This window comes from Quercus robur, chromosome 4 (genome assembly GCF_932294415.1).
Source record: "Quercus robur chromosome 4, dhQueRobu3.1, whole genome shotgun sequence".
NCBI lineage: Eukaryota > Viridiplantae > Streptophyta > Magnoliopsida > Fagales > Fagaceae > Quercus > Quercus robur.
The window spans coordinates 27,753,496-27,770,403 of NC_065537.1; the positions used below are offsets into that span (position 1 = coordinate 27,753,496).

Genomic DNA, 16,908 nt, shown 5'->3' on the forward strand with positions numbered 1-16,908 from the left:
TTTTGTGATATAACACAAATTGGCTAATGCTTGCTTGAGTCATGACATAAAGAGTTTTTCAATCATTTTGGAGGCTCATGGGTATTTTGATCATTTTAGAGCTTTGGAGGTATTTTGTTCATTGTTTATGATTAAGGGGGCATTTTGGTCATTTTCAAGGTTATAAAAGGGTTATGTTGGTCATCTTGGATATATAAGAGTATTTTGGTTATTGTTTTCAAGGTTTGGGAGGGTATTTTGGTAATTTTGCAAGTTTCAAGGTATTTTGGAAGCTACAAGGATATTTCAATCATTTCGGTATTTGTGAGGTATTTTAGTTATTTTGGATGTTTTAGGTGTTTATAATTATGTATTTGAATGTATAATTAGGTAATTACAATTTATTCAAAGCTAATCCAAGTTGCCCTTTTGTCACCCCTAGAATTTTGAGGCTTTAAGTGCTCCTTAGTTAGTTATTTTTATTTATTATAATTTTTTTTAACACATATCTCCCTTAGACTTTGACATGAGTATCATTTTGGTCCTTTCACTTGCTCTTTAAGTAATTATTAATATGTAAACATGAAAATTATTTTAATATAATTTTACCACATTATCAGTAATTTTGAAATGCTGCATATTATTAAATTGATTACACTATAATGAAATAATTTTATCTAAAATCCAGATGTTAATTGTTTAAATTCAGATAAAGTACTAATAAATTGTTTATTAAAAAAAAAAAAGCACAAGTACTAAATTAACGGTAAAATCAAAGTTCAAAGATGATATTTGTTTTTCATCTATATGTTGAACCAAGTAAATTTTTGTGGATTTGTGGCCAAAGAGCCTTTTAACTTAATTGACACTTTTCTATATATAAAGAGTTTGGGGGGTTCAGGGAAAAAATGTTCAAGCTACGAAATTACTAATATATTGTAACTATATAAAAAAATAAAAAAAGTAAAATTTTGTGCATTTGTTAGAATTATTTTTGTTGTTGTTGAGAAACGCATTTGTTAGAATTAAGTGCTCTATTGATTTCCTTTTCGCATTAAAAGCTAGATCTTGCTTGCACAACTAAAGGCATCTAATTAGGTTTGTTTTGGTTCGACCAGGGGAGGGGAAAAATGGAAAGAAAGAAACATTCACATAGACAGAAAAACCGGACAGAAGGAACCAAGACTTTTGCTAGTAAAAAGATTTAAATTTGGGACATACAAAGGGCATATTCCATATATAAAAGGATGAAAAGGAGGTGACAACATATTAAGATATATACCGCAAGAACTCTATTGCATACATAGTGCCAACATCCATATCATACACGCAAAATTCGTTTACGAGAGAGATTTCTTCTTCTTCTTCTTCTTTTACTTAATAGCCTCTAAAATCAAGTATTGCCCCCACTCTTCCGCAATCAATTGTAGGTGAATTGGCATTCATCAAAACCTGCCACAGGGTATCATACAATTAATTCTCAGTAGCGACAATATATGAAAGCACACACCATCTGTCTCTGAGAGAGGGAATATATTATCTGTAGGGTCAAGTGAATAACTTCCTTTGTCACTTACTCTGCTGGACAAGAAAGTAAGACATTCGTAATTAATGGCTACTTCCAAGCCATATAGCATAATTTTAATTTTCATGTGGCTAAGGAACTTAAAGGGCTATCCAGAAGCAAGCAGTGCTCTCCGAAATCCACAATTTTTAATGGCATATTCCATGCTCATGAAATTTAATCTCACATCACATGAAATGAACTAAATAGATAATGAGGACATGTGATGTGGTGACAATTTACCAAGTACAGGAGACCATATCCTCAAGTTGCTCTGCGTAGTCAATTGTATACACATATTTTGTTTGGTAAGTAACTTGTATTGTAATCAGTAGAGAAACTGACAAATTTGATTTTTGTATCCCATATACAACCAAAGGCAGACTTATCTTTGGACCACATATTATTCATCCAAAAGGAAAGTGCATTTGGCAGTGTGTTGTATGTTGTTATGTACCCATCAATCTTGACATTGTTATCTGATTTTTAATTTTGAGAAAATGAAATGATATTTCAGATAAATGACATATTTTATAACTTTTTTTACAACCGTTCAGCATATGCATAATCACTGTTCAACACATTTATAAAAATGTAATATAACAACAGTTATGAAAAATATTGTTCAAAAATTAAGATTACTCAAAATATGTACGTTCCACTTACTTGGATCCACTGTGACCAGGATGGCCGTCCCTCCAAAATCACATGTACCTCCACCAATCTTTGAGTTCTGCCAGTAGCTGTTGAAAGCATAAGAAGCATGAGACAGAAGAGTATCTGGTTGATAACATGGCCCATTCGACTGAATTGACTTACAGTCTGCACCAGACCCACAAGCATAGTCCATGGCCTCTTGAATTATTGGATCAGGCACCGTTGGTTTAGCAACACACCATTGAGCAAGTTGTGACCCCTTACGTGGAGGAGGTGGTGGTACTGTTGGTGGTGGGAAAACTAGAGGTGGTAGATAGATTGGTGGGCTTGGAACAAGTTTGGGTGGGCTAGGCCCATAATAGGGTGGACTAGGATTGTTACTAGGTGGGCTAGGCACATATTCTGGTGGATTAGGGACCGGGGAATAAGCCGGTGGGCTAGAAATGCTTTCGGGTATGCTTGGAGGTGGGCTTTGGATAGGAAAATTGGGCTTTGAAGGTGGTGGAGGAGGGGGTAAGGGTATGTAGATTATAGGATATGGTGTGGTTGAAGAGGGTGGTTTTGGAGTTAATGGTGCATTTACATAAAATGGAGGAGTTTTTTCGGGCAATGGAGCTGGTGCTAGTGTCTCAAAAGGTGGTATAGAGAAGGGAGAGTTTATGCCAAATAATTCAGCATCTGAAGAATCCAATGGAGGAACAACATCCAAGCTGCTTCGTGCTTTTAGCTTCTTCACCAATTCGTGGAATTTCAACATTTGTGCATGACTTTTTGCCTCTGCAATATAACAAAACATAAACTTGTTATACAATTTTATTTTTCAACTGTCAGTAACTTACCACTAGGACAGTAGGACTAGAAAACAATGTTTACCACTTAGAGTAATGAGTGTGGTAGCGTAAATAGAGATGTGTAGCATAAAAATACTGAATCCCATACAAGCTATTCTTGAAACCATAATTGAATAGCCAGTCGAATCCTAGCCAAAACACCCAGAACTTCCAGTTTGTGTGGTTTTCCTGCCTCTGACACCATCTATACAAACATTTGGCGATTGATATAGAACCATTATGGCTAATAGGAAAAGGAGAATGCTAACTCTATGGCTAAAAAGTGAAATTATCAAACACAAAAAAAAAAAAAAGTTGATTCCTTTGTCACTGCTTTATACTGTCACATTGTAACAGATTTGCAAGGTTACATATGCAGAGAGGATAAAGGTGTAAGATGAATGTCTCTCTAGAGAGGTGTATTACTGAATTTATTTTCTCCTTCAATTTTGTTTAGAATATATTCTTGCTTGGCGGAAGAGGAAAATGAAAAGAGAACAAAAAATAAAATAAAAAAACTAATTGAAGTTTTCTACACTTTTGTTTTGCTTGATTTACACTCAAAGAGACCTATAATTTTAAGACAAATATTATTTCTGGTCTTCACATTTAATTTGGTTCCTTCCATTTTGTAACAGTACCCTACATAAAATTAAAATGCATCCTAAATTGCTTATATGGAGCATGGTTCCAAGACAGCACAATGATAAAGATGCTATCATAAGCATGCTCACTCATCACTTCATACAGCAATTACATCATAAGCATTTCAAAACATTTCGCTTTTCATTTAGGGTTGCATAATCAACATTCAAATCTCCAATATGTGTACATAATGCTCAGTGTCGACAATGGAATTTTTTTCGCTAAGAAGCATACAGAAATTATCATGGATATTTTTTTTTTTGGTTGTCAATTTTTTATTGACTATTAATCATTTATAAACTTGGAATCATATGGCTTCTACCAGGAAAAGTGTTAAGCACAAAAGCCTAGTTTAATTGAAATTTGCAAGGCTAAACAAGAAAATACAGTGAAAATTAATTAATCTCCACCATAACATCTTCACCCGTGGGCAATCATTGAAGATCGAAGACAAAAAGTTAATCAATCATCAGCTAAATGTATGCACTACTTATGATAGATGTTGGGCAACTGTCTCAAATATCTAATTTGACTTTGTACTCACAACAGTATACACATATAAGATAGAGTGCACTAGTACTCACAAAACAAACCACTAATAATCTAAAGATGCATAAATTTCACTTCTCCTCAAGCACCATGTTTCTGGATATATCCTCAATCAACCGTCCAAGAGAAGCAGATGAAGATCCACCATTCATCACGGCCTTCCTACTCTTTTCACTAATCTCTTTGACCCTTTTCCTCACCTCACTATCACCTTGCATCACACATTCCACTGCTTTCTTAATTTCCTCAGCCATCACAACCTCACCACCAACTCTATAATCCAATCTCAACTCCACGGCTAACCCCAAATCCCTCACCATCTCAAAAGCATTAATTTGTTGTTCTGCATAAATTGGCCATGTGGCAATAGGTACACCATACCATAAACTCTCCAAGGTTGAGTTCCATCCACAATGTGACACAAACGCTCCTGTAGCTTTGTGGGCCAAGATCTCCACTTGTGGGGCCCACCCACATATCATTCCAATTTTGCTTGTCCTTTCCAAAAAACCTTGTGGCAAGACATCCTCAAGATTCATACAATCTTTAGGTGCTGCAAACTTATCATCTGAGGATGCACAACGTATGGACCATAAGAACCTGTGGCCACTTTGCTCGAGCCCAAGTGCAATCTCTTTCAATTGGGATGCACCAAAGCTGCCCATGCTTCCAAAACATAGGAACACCACCGAAGATTGAGGCTGATCATCAAGCCATTTCATGATCTTCTCATGTTGAGCTTGATTAATGACCCCAAGACTAAAATCAGTCTGACTCTTGAGCTTAATCAAAGGCCCCAGCGTGTAAACAGGAGGTATTTCATGGTCTAAAAATGAGCTTATCGCATGGGATTCGAGCTCCAAAAACGTATTGATAATAATACCCTTTGCCTCCTTAAACTTTCTTCCATGGTTTACCATGCAAGCGTGCCCACCTTCCTTATTGAACACAAATGAAGGCAAGACACTTGTAGGAACCGGGTTCACATAACTCGGTATGTCTGATTCATGATCTGATTCTCCAAACTCAGTGCCCAATTGGTCATACCGTTTTGGAAGGTAGAACATGAAGCCAAGAAAGGCTGCACTAGAAGTAAAGAACACATAAGATGGTACACCAAGTTCATGTGCTACATCAATCATGGCTGTACAAAACATATCAACCACCAACCCAGCAAGTGGAATTGAACTTGAATTGGGTAACACTTGGTTGATGATAGCTTCTTTGACATGGGTTTTGTGGCTTTCTATTAAATCAGCAATATATTTTTCAACAGACCTTAGGTAAAGCTCTTGAGGAGGAGGGTCTACTTGAGGAAGATGTATAAGCTTTATACGGCTCTCTGAGGCAACAAGTGAGTGAATGTATGCGTCCATGTTGGTTCCATAGGGTCGCTTTATAACAAGAACAGTGATTGAGAAACGGTTATCTTGGTCAAGTAATTGTTTTGCAAACAATATTTTGGAAACAAGGTGACCTATTCCCGGGGCAGGGATGAACACAAGCTCTGCTCTCTTCATCTTGATCTCACCTCACTCGCTTGTTACTAGTATCTTTGAGTTTTCTTTTCACCTAATGTTCGTCCTTTCCTTTTCTTCATATATGTATACAAAATGAAAGGGAAAAATTAAAGGAACAAAAATAAATAATTTCTTTTTAACCATCACTTTAGTAAAATAAGTTTAAAGATCAACCATATATTTTAACGAAGTATTACATTTTAGAAGACAAAATATTTGACTCACTTGTGGACGGCATCTAAATCTGTACAATTTTGTTGGACCATTTTTTTCTTTTTGGATAATTGGTCCTAGATGCATGCACGCCAGCTAATCAATTGTGACCTGAAAGGGTACGAAAATTGACAAATCTGTGGGACTTTTATTTTAATTTATTATTTTTTACAATAGAATTTCTATTTATAATTTCGTTCTATTCTATGATGATTGTATTCAATCATTACGTCAAGACAATAGCTAGTGCTGGGAGAGAGTTTGGATTGTGTTAAAATAAAATTTCAGTGCGTTTGCTTTTCTGTCAGTGGGTTTTGTGTACCGTTCGCGGAACCCACATTCTATGATAATTGTATTCAATCATTACATCAAGACAATAACTAGTATTGGGAGAGAGTTTGGATTGTGTTGAAATAAAATTTCAGTGCGGTTACATCTTTGTCAGTGGGTTTTGTGTACCATTCACAGAACCCACAAGTTGTCTAATTCAGCAAAAATTTTATTAAAATTGGGCCTTACAGCACTATTCACACATTTAAAAATTAATTTACTATAATGTTTTCAGTTTTCAGTTTTTAGTAATAAGCGGTATCCAAACAGATCCTAATATAGGTGAGTTTTGAATCTCAATAATTACTCCTTATTATTATTATAATTATCAATCAGATTTTAGGATAGATAATATTTAACTTCAAACCTTAAAATTTTTATTCGATAATAAAAAGGTTCACTAATTGAAGTAACTAAACCAATGACGATTCTATGCACATTTGGGCTAGCTTAATAAAGTGATAACTTAATTTTTTTTTTTTTTTTTTTTAAACTCCCATGAAATTTAAATTTTAACTTATAAACTTATCCACGAGTTATTTTAACTCCCAATATATTTACAATAGTAGTTTTATAATATATTCCTTAACAACTTAAAATGGTTATTTTGAATCTACAATAAACTTTAAAACGACGTCTTTTAGTACAATAAATTTGAAAGTTCAAATAGTGTATAAAACACCCTTAAACGTTTAGACCCCCAAAAACAAAATTAATGTCAAACAACTAATGTGCGGAAAATGAACAAAAACTATAAAACAGAATTGGACAACAATCTAAGCCAAATTAAAATCACAACTCACAATAGATAATAAAAGACAAAGATAAAAGGGAAGGAAAATGCAAACACAAGGACAACACGACGATGTGTTATTGAAGACGAAACCGAATCCCTCAGCGTAAAACCTCTTCACTGCCCTCCAAGCAATAAACAATCCACTAGAAAATGTAGTTGGGATACATGGACAACAATAGACCCTCCAAGCCTAATCTACCCAGTGCACCTAAGCCCTCCAAGCTTCTTGCTCCAACGAGGTTGCGCCGAACCTATTTCTTTTCTAGCTAGCTTTCCGGATTCTGCTACTTGACCATAGTATCAACCAATGTAAATTGGTTCCTTCCTAACTGCTTCCTAGAACACCAAACAGCCCTCTCACAGTAATGGATATGATGAGAAAAAGGTTTTGATAAAATGCCTCTCAAGGATTTGACAATGAAGAGGAAGAGAGTTGAGGAATTTGAAGAGACTCTTATGTAAAGATTGTAGATGAATCAATCTTGTTTTACTCTAGGGTTTCTCTCTCAAAATTCTCCCTAGAAGCTCTCTTTCTTTTGTGGGTATAAGGGGTATTTATACTGGGGGTGAGAAAAGAATGTGAAACGTTAGGTTTTCCAAAACAGGGCTGGCTGGCGACTTGACCTCACGACTTGACTGAGTCGTGAGTTCAAGCTGCAAGCTAACTAAGTGGCCAGTTTGGATTTTTGTCCTGTAGTGCTCCAACTGACATGACTGTTCAGCTCCCCTGCATGCTCTACGCGTGTGCAACTTTTGGCGGCTTGCAAGCTGCGAGCCTCCCGCGAAATCCAACCGCGAGTCCCTGCTTCACTGCACAGTCTTGAGCATTTCTTCACACTCTCTCACACACTACCCTTACATGATTCCCACCTAAATACAGGGTCTCTAAGTGCTGTATTACAAGCAAATTTGTTATGGAATAAAGCCAACACGTGGTTGATTAAATTCAACCTTACAATCTCCCCTTTTGGCTATTTCGTGACAAAATACCCTAAAACAGACTCTAGACTTAAACGTGAGTTTGGAAATAATGGCAAAACTCACTTACACCTAAATTTAGAAGCTATGAAGTTCTTGAATCATATGAACATGAATCTCTTGAAACACAACAATACACCATGATCATTGTATGCAGAAAAGCATGAAATGCATATGAAACAGGCAATACGTGATCAAGCAAAGATGGAGTTAAGAAACAAACCATGGCTTGATCAACCAAGCAATCACTACAAGGTAGTGACCACAATGCTCATTCACACTTGGGATGAACACTTGAACAAACAAGCTAACAAACTCAATGCAAGTCACTTGCATGCCCAACACTCAACCAATGCACAATACACTAAGTATATGCATCTAGGAACAATCCTACAAGGGCACAAGAGTGACAGTACTTAACAAGAAAATGCATGACATTTAGTTAATAGTACTGATTTAACAAAGTATAAAAGGCTGTATAAAAGCATGGTACAGACCATAAAGCCTACAGATATAAACCCTAAAAGCTTACAAAAGCAACATGGGTACAAACCACAAAATACTGAATATAAACTTAAACAATATAAACTAAAAATGCTTAAAGTTTCTCCCTTTCAAAGTGATGAGAAGTTGTGATGCACTTGGAACATATATACTTGTAACCTGAAACACTTGCACAAAACACATTAGACCCTCAAGATAAAGCAAGTAATAAAAGAACAAGTATAATGTAACATGTAAATTGCGATCAAGTAAACATGATGTGAAACATGTGAGCAACTTGATCAAACACCAAAACAGTCATATAGAAATGACTACAATGAGCACATAGCAAAACAAATGATCATCCGAACATGCATTCAACGGGGCACAATAGCATAGGGATATATGCATGTCCAAAACACAAACACGATGCAATACAAGAAAACAAACACAATAAAGTTTTATTGTTAACACAATGTCTTCTCCCCTTTGGTATATGCATCTCCTTTAAGAAATACCTCTCCCCCTACAAATGTGCATGAGAAATAGAATTTTTCCCCCTAAGGATGTGCACAAGAGTCATATAGAAATGACAAAACACACTGGTATACTTTTTAGAGTATACTCTCCCCCTTTTTGTCAAGAATAGACAAAGGGTTAAGAAGAAACGAGGGCAAGAGATGAAGGTATAAACAATGCTAATGATGCATGAGGGGTGCGAAAAGAATGAGAAAATGAAGCTCAAACCTAAGACAATGTAAAATGCTACAAAGCATAAGATAGACATGACATGCTAGGATGAAGAAGCAAGATATAGACCAATGCATGACAAGGGTAGTAAAGGTGTGTGCAAGAGGTGGCTAAGTGCAATGCATGACCAATGCATGAAAAATGCACATGTAGGGCAAGGTGTGTTAAATACACAACCAATGAATCAAACATGTTCCTAATGAGGAAACATGAGAAACCCCAAAGTTTGGTACTCATCGGAGTTCAAATAAGCGAGAAATGTCTAAGGGACATTTTATCAAACACCTAGTATGCACACTATGAACAATAATGTGAAACAATGCATGAACATCATGAAATCCACTCTTACTACATGTTCTAAGTGCTGTATTACAAACAAATTTGTCATGAAATAAAGTCAACACATGGTTGATTAAATTCAACGTTACAAAATTAAAGTGATAACTGAGCATCTCCATCTGAAAATGCTATCCCATCCCATTTTACCATCTCAAAAAACCACTTTATCAATTATACAATACCATTTTACAATACATCCCGCATCCCAACTTTTATTTTCCTATTCTACTCATTAAAATAATATATTTCCACAATAAAATATATTTTTTCCTTTTTTGTTTTTTCCCAATTTTCTCCTCCACCTTCCCTTAACCTCTATCACCGTACCTCCACTGCCCAGTCACCACCACCGTGCCTCCACCATGCCAACCACGCCACCACTACCCACTGCCCACCAAAATCCCACCGGAACAAAAATCCATATTAAAAAAAAAAAAAAAAAACCATCAGAAAGGCAAAGCCTAAAAGAACCAGAGTCCAACCATGCGATGACCCATGCAGATCTCCACCAAACCCATCACTGTGACCCACGCCAATCTTGCCATGACCTCGCCGGATCCAAACACTAGCGATCTCAAACGACCAACAACCCACTTTAGCCACGACCCAAACACCGGACCCAACCACGACCAACGACCCAACCACGACCCAACCACCGGACCCAACCATGACCCACAACCCACTTCAGCCATACCCACCTCTTCCTTTAAGCATCGGTCACAAAAAAAAAAAAAAAAAAAAAAAAAAAAAAAAAAAAAAAAAAACCCCACAGAACCCGCCGGATTGTAACCCACCAGAAAAAATGAACCACCATGATGTGTGATGATGTTGGGAGGAGGATGGTGTTTGGGTTTGAAGAGAGCAGAGAGCAAATGAGAAAGAGAGAAGGAAGAGAGAGAAAAGAAGAGAAATAATGAGAGAGGAGAGAAATTCCCAGGTTAAAAAGTATTAAAATATATATATATATATATATATATATTTTATACCATTCAACTACAGTATCATCTTACATTTAAAATGGTACAGTAACTATATGTCAAATTTTTTTTAGCATTTTAGCATATGGCCTTCCTGTTGCTGGCGTTTTTTGGGCTTGTATGCCAAATGTGCCTTACATTTGGCATATAGCAAGCCCAATGCGAATGCTCTTAGTCTCTAACAAGTTAGGACATTTTTTTTTTTTTTTTTGCTAAATAACAAGTTAGGACTTGAAATGATAATTTTTAGTCTATAGCATTTGGAATTGGAAGTGAGCAATCACTTATGTATGAGGAGATTATGGGATATGCATATGTAAAATATGGTGAAGTTCAGCAAAAAAAAAAAAATGTAAAAATATAGTGAATGGACAAAGTTTAGCTACAAAATTGGTTATAGCCTGAGGCTATAACCTTACTCAATAAAATAAAAATTACTATATATTTTGAAAATCTAACCGTTGAATTGCAAGTTCTTTATTCTCTTAATACATATGTCAATCTTTGTGTTAATCTAACATTATTTATTATATGATCTATAAACTTATATTTTATACATAATTTTAACTTACAAAAGCTATTTAAACAATTTATTGATGACATAGTTATTAATCTTTAATTTTCTAGAAATTTTGCAAGCATGTAAATTATAAGAAGAAGATGTAATCCAATGATAGATTTATCAAAATTCATCTCAAATAAAAAGATATTGAGTAATGTTATAGTTTTAGATTACAACCAATTTTGTAGCTGAACTTTGTTCTTGGTGAATATATAAGATTAAATGAATATAGACATGCATGATGGACTCAATGGGTTTGCATGGATGATGAGAATGATTATATATACTTGCAAGGGTGTATTTATTGTTAATTTTGGCCTATGGTTATAATTACTTGAGTTTGATTTACTTTTCTTATAATTTATTTCCATATGCTAGAATGGGTATGGATAACTTCCTAGCTAGTAGTGTGAAATCTCACTGCCATCTAATAAATGGTTTGATCTAAAAACACTTCTAAAATGATGTTTACCCAACTTGTTCTGAAAATAAAATTTTCTCCAAAATTGTTTTCCATAAACCATATTTTTAAAACGTTTTTCCAATAGTGTTTTCAAAGAAAGAGTTGTTATCCAAAGATCCATCAAACCCATTACTTTCTTAAAAGGTTTGGGTTACTCCGGTACTTAAATAATAATAATAAAAAAAAAAATTTCTTTTATTTTAATGAGAGATTGTTACCCACTAACTAAATAAAATGTGAGGATTAAAACTCACTACCATTTTATATTGTATATTGAAAACAAAATGACATATCCAGTTAAAAATGTATGGGAGGTAAGTCAAACTCTTTCTTAAAAATGATTATCTAAAACTTGGTGAGAATTTTCATCCTTGAAACTACTTTTTAAAAACCCATGAGAATTTTCCTCTTAAAACTACTTTCCGGAAAAACTATACAATTTTCTTCTTGAAAATTCTTTTCCGAAAGCCCCATTAATTTTCATCCCAGCCGAAATTTACCTTTCAAAAAAAAACCATGGGATTTTTACTTTAGAAAATAGCCTTTCCGAAATCCATGGAACTTTTCATCCTTTGAAAACATACTTCTTTTTTTAAAGTCTTCACGAAATATTCCTTTTCCAATCTCAAATTGATTTTCTCAACCAAAAAAAAAATCCATGACGTTCCCTTTTGAAAAACCATACTTTCATGTCAGATTGATAAGGCAAAATTAAAATCGTATCAATCACAAGATTGGTGATATAAGTTGTCATAAACAAAATCATTTTATCTAATTATCTCAAAAAATATAATTCCCACTATAATTTAGTTATTAATTATTATAATGTGTTGGAGCATTTTAATATTAAATAATTAAAATGAGTAAATGTTATAACATAAATGTAAAGATGTGGGAGTGAATATGAAAGATGAAGAGTTGTGAAAATGTTTAATCCCACATTGAAAAGGAGAGAGACTATTTTATTCTTTTTAATTGTGGTGATTAATGGGCTAACATGAATTGTCTCAGATATTGGGCTAGATACGTGCGCAAGGGGGAGGTGAAGAGTGGAGGTATCAAAAATGGAAATGAATCTAGCTGGGCGACTAATAGCAATCCCATCCAAAGATTTTTTTTTTTTTTTTTAAAGAAAAATAATAATAAATAAAGACAGTTTACCTAAAACTCGGTAAACTCAATTCGAAGGAAATTTGTCCAAACCGTTAGATTTTAGGGCACGTTTGGTAATTTGTATTAAAAATGATTACATAGAAATAGGAATAATTATTACAAGTAATATGAGAAGTTGTAATTGAATAAATATTACTATTCAATTATTTGGTGACAATGTAGGAATAGAATCCTGAATTTGTATTTAATTGGTAGGATTAAAGCATATTTAAACCAAATTTCCTATAACTCCCTCTCCTATAAAATTATATTACACATTGTGGGTCTAGTTTAACATCTTATTCCTATCTTGATTCTTAAAAAAATAAATATTATAATACCAATATCATTGTATCCAGTGGCGGAGTTAAGAATTCTTTCCAGGGGAGCCAAAGTAAACATAGTAAAATTCTTATGTATAAAAAAATGACTAAAAAAATCTTTATTTCACATTAACTTTAACTTATAAAAGTTGTGCCCCACGCTTTTTCTTAGAATTAAAATCATTTATAATTGATTCTAAACTAAATTCTTTAGCAATCTCCTTTTCTTTACAACTTCATTGTGTTCATTAATGGGATATTTCCATATTGGTTTTTGATCAGTAGGATCACGTTCTATGGGAACAATATTTGTTTCTTTAGGTTCACATCTTTGAACTTTTTAGGCGCTTTAGCACTTGAAGTTTCAACATTTGAGACAGAGGATTGAGCAGTAATCTTTAAGTCTGGAACACTTTTCTTTTTAAAATATGCATCAATTGTAGATCATTTTCTCATATATTATTTGCAATATGAAATCTTGAATATTAAATTTTACAATCTCGATATATCAAATTGATAGAATAAGCATGTATATAATAATAATCTAATTTAATTGTCCAAGTCATTACTATCAATTAAACAAATAATTAAAAAAATTATTATTTTCAAATTCTAATAAACCATTCCTAGTGTTGAGGGCCATTTGTGAGAATCCAGGTGGAAAGAAAGAAAGCCCAATAACAAGGGCAACAAAGAATTGACAAAGCAAACAGCAAAACCATTAGGCCTAAGCGGCAGAAATAATGAATCATAGGCCCAAGAAATAAACAAATGGGTCTTGAAGAGGCAAGTGGGCTCAAAGAGGCCCAGAAAGAGAGAAATAGCATCCCATGGGCAGTGTATGAGGTAGAAAAGCGAGAAAGGGCTGCCGCAGGCCCAAAGTAATGCAAACTAAGAAAGTAAGGGGTATATGGCAGGCCCATAAACCCCAAGGATGAGAATAAGGTTATTGGGTCAGGGAAGCCCAATGAAGTTAGTAAAAGCCCATGGGAATGTAGAATTAGCAAAAGGGCCAAGGAAGCCCAAAGAAAGGAAACGGGCCGAGGATGCCCAAAGGAAAGCCAAAAGGGACATAGGAGCTCATAAATGAAAGCAAACCAGTGGCCATGCCAAGCCACTGAGAGAAGGAATAAATGGCTGACCTAAAAGAGGCCTAGCAGGAATAATAGAGCAACATTGCAAGAAATAAAGGAAACCACGGAATGAGCCAAAGAAATGTAAGACCCATCATCAAATAAAGCCCAACTCCTGAGAGGAGCGGGACAACAAAAAGTAGCCCTCATAAGAGGTCAAAAAACACGGATGGCGAGCCTCTAGACCACGACAGACGAATGGGCAGCAGGCAAGTTTTGGACACATATGGAACGAAGGCACGCGCAAGGCCCAAGCACCACCAACCTGTACCTAGCCAATATAGACCATGGTGAGGTCGGGGGGGGGGGGGGGGGGCAGAGGATCAGAGGGCATGGTTTGATGGTGGGGAGAGGGGAAAAATCTATTTTTATGGTTCCGGCTCAGGCTCTTTCGGGGAAGTGTTTTATTGGGGTGGCTTACGACCCAAAAGAGGCAAGCTGAGTTGGAACCATTAGGTGCATGCCATAAGGGATAGGGAGAGAGAAATAACCTAGACCTAGCAGGAAAGGGTGCCACGATAGACTGTCAAACAAAATACTCTTCCTTGTCTGGCGATGGGAGGGCGACACACAGACGGAACAGTGATGGTCGGCCAGTACACCCGAACCAGACAAAGGGAGTTAAGGGTTAAAACAGTAAAATCGGGTCACGGTAGACACTATAAAAGGAGGGTCTTGCTGTGAACGGAAGAAAAACAATGAGAACTTTGACTAAGAAATAGAAAACTTAAAAGAAATAGCAAAGAAAACGAAGTGAGAAGAAAGAAAGAAATAGTGAGAATTAGAAAGGTGGGCATGCACCGGTAGATTAGTCCCTTCTCTCCCTCATGAAATCCGGCCTTTTGTGAGAAAACTCGAGAGCATCTATGCAGAAAACCACTCAGATCCGTTTCCCTCAGGGCGATTAACCTCTACGGTAGGACTCTTTTCTTGAGAGATTGACTGCTTTGAGGAGGAACATTCTCCCCTTTATGGTTCTGCTCTTGCGAATTGAATTTCCGGTCGATTTCCTTTAATATTTTGACTAACCCATGCTTATGAACATTTGATGTCCTCTGTTATGCCTTTTTCTCTTCCGTAAAAAAAGAAAACAAATAGTATTGTTATTGTAATTGATTTTAAGGGCTATTTGGTCAATTCCCCATTAAAGTGGCTAGATATTTTCTGTCTGCCTGCCACGATTTGTTTGAAACAGTTTCGCCTGCCGTGAACATGTCCCTGGCAGATTTGGCCTAGTTTGCGCACAAGCCAGATCAACTTAAACTGAAGCTGGGCCGGTCCTGACTCTCTTATCCAAAAAACTTGGACTTAGTGCAGCAGGAGGCAGCCTAACACCACTAGCACAGCCCACCCCCCTTATAATTGGCGACTTTACTAGGGAGTTGGGAAGCAGATAGGGGTAAAAGAAAAAAAAAATAAAAAAGAGCCCCTTGCAAACAATGCCATCAAAGTCCAGGACGACACAGAATATGAGTGTCGTACCCTCGCAAGCGGAATCCAGGCCAACGCCGCCTCACCAACAACAACTTAACCAAACGGAAGGTGCCAACAGAACGGGGGCTGTTCCTCAGCCTCAAACAAGAGTCCTCACAGACAATGTCAACACCTTTATTGAAGTATTGCAATTGCTTCAGCACTCACAGCAACAAATGATGGAAGAGATCCGTTAACTAAAGGCAGACAAAACAAAGGAGAAAGGCAGCAAACATGACCTGGAACATGCTGTAAACAAAGAGGAGACACTGGTAGGAGGTGTCCCACGAAACGCAGAACAACGCTTCATTACTATGGCTGAAGTAGCGGCTCTCCTGGAGTAAGAGAGAGCTAGAACACCAAAGGAGAGGTTTTACACACGAAGACCTCCTTACCCTCTAAAGGTACTCAGCAAACCGTACCCCGAGAGATATGAGCCAAGAGCCTTTGCACAATATGATGGCAGGAAGGGAAGTACAGTTGAGCACGCGAGCAAATTTATTGATACCCTTAACCCTTACGTAGCAGACGAAGACTTATATCTACAGGAATTTTCGAAGTCACTGTGTGACTGGGCATATACCTGATACATCGGCTTAAAACCAGGATCGATCCCAACTTGGGATGACATGGTGGATGTATTTTGCACTAAGTACTTCCACGGAGAGGAAACAGTAACACTCGCCACCCTGCAAGTGACCAAGGAAAGGAATGGCGAGGATTTGATGGAATACATCAAGCGGTTCAGGGACATAGCACTTGACTGCTATGACCACTGTGAAGAAAGAACCTTAGTAGAAATGTGCATGACCAACATGATTCAGGAATTTAGAGTTGTCCTGGAAAATATAGAAATTTCTCAGTTCGCACAGCTATTACAGAAAGCTAGAAAAACGGCTCAGTCTGTAAGACCCAATTCAGACAAAAGAAACGCCCCACGGGCTATGGCGGTGTCCACTAGAGAGCGGAGAAAGAAAACAGAGGGGAGGGAGTATGATATGGCCCCACCCTTACCATGTACTCCTAAGGAGCTGGATGTGCTGCTAGACAAGTGGATAGCATACGGGATCTTTAAACCCAACCAGGTTTCCAGAGAGTCCACGAAGGAAGAAAGGAGAGATCCTTGCTTTTGCCGTCTGCACAACTATGTACAACATCCCACCGCAGAATGCTAGGTGTTTCGCAGGTTGGT

General features: G+C 36.4%; 2 protein-coding genes across 2 annotated transcripts; both read right to left on the reverse strand.

Moving 5' to 3' along the window:
• Positions 1-1,151: 1,151 nt before the first annotated feature.
• LOC126721055 (proline-rich receptor-like protein kinase PERK8) lies at positions 1,152-3,925 on the reverse strand. Its single transcript, XM_050424042.1, has 3 exons — positions 3,074-3,925; positions 2,210-2,977; positions 1,152-1,431 (listed from the first exon to the last, which is right to left on the reverse strand). The coding sequence occupies exons 1-3, from the start codon at positions 3,156-3,158 to the stop codon at positions 1,400-1,402; spliced, it is 885 nt and encodes a 294-aa protein (XP_050279999.1). The 5' UTR covers positions 3,159-3,925; the 3' UTR covers positions 1,152-1,399.
• A 250-nt stretch (positions 3,926-4,175) lies between these two features.
• On the reverse strand, positions 4,176-5,862 carry LOC126721054 (anthocyanidin 3-O-glucosyltransferase 2-like). Its single transcript, XM_050424041.1, has one exon. It carries the CDS (start codon positions 5,742-5,744, stop codon positions 4,296-4,298), a length of 1,449 nt encoding a protein of 482 aa, XP_050279998.1. The 5' UTR covers positions 5,745-5,862; the 3' UTR covers positions 4,176-4,295.
• Positions 5,863-16,908: the final 11,046 nt, after the last annotated feature.